Genomic DNA, 4,724 nt, shown 5'->3' with positions numbered 1-4,724 from the left:
AGAGAGGGACAGGAGCAGGGCCCGAGCGGGTAGTTCCCCCCAGCCTTTTTTTTTTTTTTAATAACCCTCGTCCACTGGTATTTTAACTGTCCACAGGTTCAGTGCATTGACAATGCTATCAAAACCACACTTAATCCTGGATTAACAGCTGAGCTCAAAATGACAGGGCTGGGTGTGGGTGGCTCACCTCTATAATCCTAGCACTCAGGAGGCTGAGACAGAAGATTACTGCAAATTCATGGCCAGTCTGTTTCATAATAAAGCTTGTCTCAATGCCTCACAGGCAAGATGGTGACCCTTTAACCTGTAAGTACTGTCCTAAGTTCTAGGATCTGCACTAATGGGGAACGAAGGAAAACAGTGAACTTGGTGAATGCAGGACCCACGGTAAGGCCGATGTGAGGACAGCCTGTGCTAGGAAAGATGGCATGAAAGAAGCATGAATGCTTGCTCTTACTTCTAAAGGGCTGCTGTTCAAAACTGGACAAGAGCAATGAACACCTAGAACACAAGTAGGATCAGCGAGTAGCAACTATGGGCACTGACTCTGTTTCAGAATGAAGCTTCTTTAATGGTAACTCTTGAGAGGAATGTGCGTCCTGAAGAGGCAGTGAGTCACACACTGAAAAAATTAAATCTGCATGGGGTGGGGCGCAGCATGTCAGGCAGACATGGCAGACACTGTTTTATGCCCGATGGGCCAGGAGTCTGGTTACCTGACATAGGCCTTGATGCTCATGCGACCATTCTGGAGACTTGTATCCACAGTGAGGTGAATGGGGTTAGGGGCCTCCCGGCTGTAATACTCATGGATCAGCACAGAGTGCTCTGTGATGTCATGGCCTGTGGCGTACCTGCAAAGCGCAATGTAATTGTGGACATTAATAGCAAATACCACAGTGCCGTGGCTGTCTGGTAACCTAAGTGATACCAAAACAAAAAAACACCTCTCATAGCAATAGTGCTAATTCAATCTAAGTACTTCTGACTTCAAAGGATCAGAATTGCCAAGAAAACAAATTAATTCACAGCTCTTTGAAGGCCTACTCTCTCAATACTGTCTCCACAAGGGGCAAGACAAGCTCTAGTCAGACACCAAAGGAGCATGGCAGTGATGGAGACTTACGCAGTCCCAGCCCTCCCCAACTTACCAGCCCAGGATGAGCTCATTTGGAGAGACTTTTTTGTGCAATTCATACATGTTTTTAGCAAATTCCATGTCAACAGCCACCTAAGAGGGAAGGCAGGACAGTTAGCTAAGAAGGTAGAAGTCCATAGAAACATTAGATAAAAAGGATAGAGGCCACCCCTCAACAGTCAGACAAGGCCCGGATGTATGAAAAAGTACAAACATTTCCTTAGCTGTGGGAGCTTGGGTCATAAGCATAGCTTTCTGTGCAGAAGGGGCCTTGGGGAGAGCCTGACAGACTACTACAAAGCAGAGGCAGCTCAGCTCCCCACTTACCTCATCTTCTGACTCATTGTGTGGTACCGAGAAGCAGTTGGTGACCTCCACTGAGTGCTTGTCAACAGTTCCTGTGAAAGAGAAAATTGTCCATGCGTTATTTAATCCCAGGGCTCCCAATGCCTCTAGCTACTTCACACGTTTTTGGAGGGCTCCTCAGTGAACACCAATCTCATTCACTCCAAGCTGCACATCAATGAACTAGAATTCTCCAGAGAACTAACCCTCTGGGATGTTCTCTATTTTTCTTCCTTCACAAGGTTTCCTTTGGTCTGTTACTTTGTACCACCATCCCTTTCCATACCTTCACCCCATGATTTTTTTCTGGCTTCTAGCCTCTCTCCTTATAACTTAATCTACATAGCTACCTGTAAGATTCTACCAACAAGCACCCTAATCTCACATGCTAAATGCATTTTAGAGGGGTGGAAACCACACTTTTCTTTAGCATAGGCAAAATCCTACGGCATCATGCTGAAAGTGTCTTTGACTCTTACACATCAACATGTCAGTCTTTACTGTAAACTTTTGTTTTTTTAGGTGATACCATTCTTACCACTACAATAGTTTCCTGTCCTCACCAAACCATTAAGCCCCCCACTTTTCCACTCTTTTGAGGCTTCCTACCTCTCTCCAGTCCACAGTGCTGCCTACAGCACTCTGTGCCCAATCCTAATTCACCAGTTTCTGCTCCCTTAGCTGAAACTATGTCCCTAGATCCAGTGGAAACAGTCTCTTTCTAATCTCTGTTGGCCCCTCCTCTGATTCCTCAGGGTTTCAGGGTTCTGTCTTAGTTCTATTTTTTACTTTCTGTTCCTTTTCTAGGATAGGCCCTGACCTAGAAATGTTTTCGTTAGTACACAGCCAATTGTTGACATATACTTATGGCTGCTTTCTTGCTAGAATGGTGGAGCTGTATAGTTATGATAGAGACTAGGCACACGAAGCTTAAAGTATTCACTGTCTGGCCCATTTACAGAAACTTGCCAATTCCTGCTTCAGGTGATCTAACCAATTTATGGTCTTGATGGCCTTCTATGTTCCTATAGTGTAATTCCTAAAATGGCACATTTGCACCCCAGACTCTCAGTCCTTGTTCAGTTGTCTACCTGGCAACTTTTCTACCTGCCTGGCATGCTTAACAGGTACCTCAGAAGAGACACTTAGCCAACGGAAGTCCACCTCTAAGTCCCCTTTCTTCTTCCACGCCTAAGTACCAGAGTCATCCTCAGTGCTTTCTTCTAATTCTCATTGTGATCACACCATGCAGCCCTGTCAAGTCATCCTCTACTCTCTGTTCTCATTTCTCAAGTTAATCCTTATTACTGTAACATCAACCACGTGGGAGCTAAGCCTATCATTAACTACTTTCTATAAAGCAGTCACAGAAACCTTTAATTTCTAGTCTTGACTGAGATGCCTACTGCTCTAGTATCTTCCTCAAATAGTTAGTTCCACACTTGGGTAGACTGGCATTTTGTCTTCTCAGACCTCCTGTAGTCCTCCTTCATGGCACTTTGCGTACTTGGAATTGTCTAACATCTCCACGGCTCCTCAAGTTGCTAGTTCATCTCCTGCCAGGTTTCGCAACTCTCATATCCCTGTAATGTTCACCTCTTGAGACAGTGGACTTAGCAGGCTCTTTCACACTCTTATAGTTGCTTTAACGCCCAGCTTAAATATCTTTACAATGAGACTTCTCCCAACAACCTTCTGAAACAGATCTTTGGTATTTGCACATCGCTATAACCTTCTATCACATCACTTATATTCTATTCGCACATAAGTATATATATTTACATTTTGAATTTGAAGGTAAAGTTCCTTTGATCAAATTTTGAGTGCTAAGTACCTAACAGTTTTACAGTTCATAAAAGGTACAAATTCACTTAACCCAACGCAATAGGCTTCAAAAATTAATGTTTTTTGGTTTTTTTGGCGGAACCAGGGATTGAATTCAGACCCTTATGCTTGCCAGGGAAGTGCTTATTCTACCGAGCCATCTCCCCGGCCCAACAAATTAATGTTTAACTGAGAAAATGCTAAGTTCCTAGCAGGCAGAGTCTATGCTTTGTTATTTTGTAAGCAGTACTGCGTGACATAGAGCACTGTACCCATGACTCAGTTTAGAAGACATGTGAGGGTCTACATGACAGCTGGTTTGACAACAGTCCCTGTAATAACAGGGGCACCAAGCAAAAATTTGGGGTAGAAAATTACTTCTTTAATCAGCTCCAGTGAATTTGGAAAATCTGACAGCACAGTCTAAAAATTAGCCAAGCTTCAAGTCAACCGTGAAAAGATCATGCCTTGCAGAAGCCAAGGACAGAGCAGTCACAGAACACCACAAAACAGACCGAAGGTGGGAGCATGGCACTGAAGACTGATGCGTAGATGGGTGAAACTTAAAATCAGGGAGAGCAACACTACTTGGTGGTAGAGGGTACAAAGGCTCACTTTGAGAAGAGACACAGTAACATTAAGACAATGAAACAATTTAAGTTTCTGTGAAGCTTCTGCTGTAGGAGGTAAAGGGAGGCTGTGTGTGTTCTGGGCATAAGGCCTGATGGGGTAGATGTCAATCAACAGCTGTACCTGGCACTTTCTGTAACAATTTAGATCTCAGAAAATCTCTTAAAGGAGCCCCTTCTGGAACTAGACTTTAAGTGACTGGCCTCTCGGCACATTAGCTGATGTTTGGTGGCACCTGTGCACACCTCTTGCGCTCTTTGCAACACATAATTGTTCTCTACTTTGTAATAAGGACTATTACAAGTTCAAGACTAAGGAAGAGAAACGATACATAAACATAGAATGGATTACAAAGGTGTTTGAAACTTGTTACTACGACAGAGTGGAGATGAACTCACAGGACAAGCGGTTCCAGAAAAATAATTTATTATCTACAACACTTCAACGCTTTTCAGTTTTACAAACTATTCTAACTACTTCAATATAGGCAAAAAAGAAAATTACTTTTCAATCTTCGGCACATATTTACAAACAGCAAACACTACTTGTTTGTAGGAAAGCACGGGGGTGGGGGACTGGGTTTTATCACAGGAGGAAGTAACTGAAGAGTCAGAGGGCTTTCCAGGTCAGGCTCAGAAGCTTAGGATAGTAGAATATTATAAAATCCTATATAGTTTCCAGTCCAGTTACCTACTTGGAAAGAAAAAGCGGCTTAGGAAAGCCAATAAGGATGGACGGTGGGAAGCGGGTCACCGTGGATGAAAGAGATGGAAAAAAAAAAAAAAAA

The 4,724-nt window shown here is 43.4% G+C and overlaps 1 protein-coding gene across 1 annotated transcript in view; it reads right to left on the bottom strand.

Annotated features, from left to right (window-relative positions):
* Nucleotides 1-4,724, bottom strand: part of Eif3f (eukaryotic translation initiation factor 3 subunit F) — a 9,029-nt gene that overhangs the window by 2,504 nt on the left and 1,801 nt on the right. Inside the window, exons 2-4 of the mRNA XM_004647326.2 lie at nucleotides 1,466-1,594; nucleotides 1,152-1,231; nucleotides 717-854 (exon numbers count right to left, since the gene is read on the bottom strand). Of these exons, the coding sequence (XP_004647383.2) occupies nucleotides 717-854; nucleotides 1,152-1,231; nucleotides 1,466-1,594 (347 nt within the window). The remainder of the gene's footprint in view (nucleotides 1-716; nucleotides 855-1,151; nucleotides 1,232-1,465; nucleotides 1,595-4,724) is intronic.

The sequence above is a fragment of the Octodon degus genome, unplaced genomic scaffold, assembly GCF_000260255.1.
Source record: "Octodon degus isolate 3935 unplaced genomic scaffold, OctDeg1.0 scaffold00302, whole genome shotgun sequence".
Taxonomy (NCBI): domain Eukaryota; kingdom Metazoa; phylum Chordata; class Mammalia; order Rodentia; family Octodontidae; genus Octodon; species Octodon degus.
This window is presented reverse-complemented; position numbering and strand designations above follow the sequence as displayed.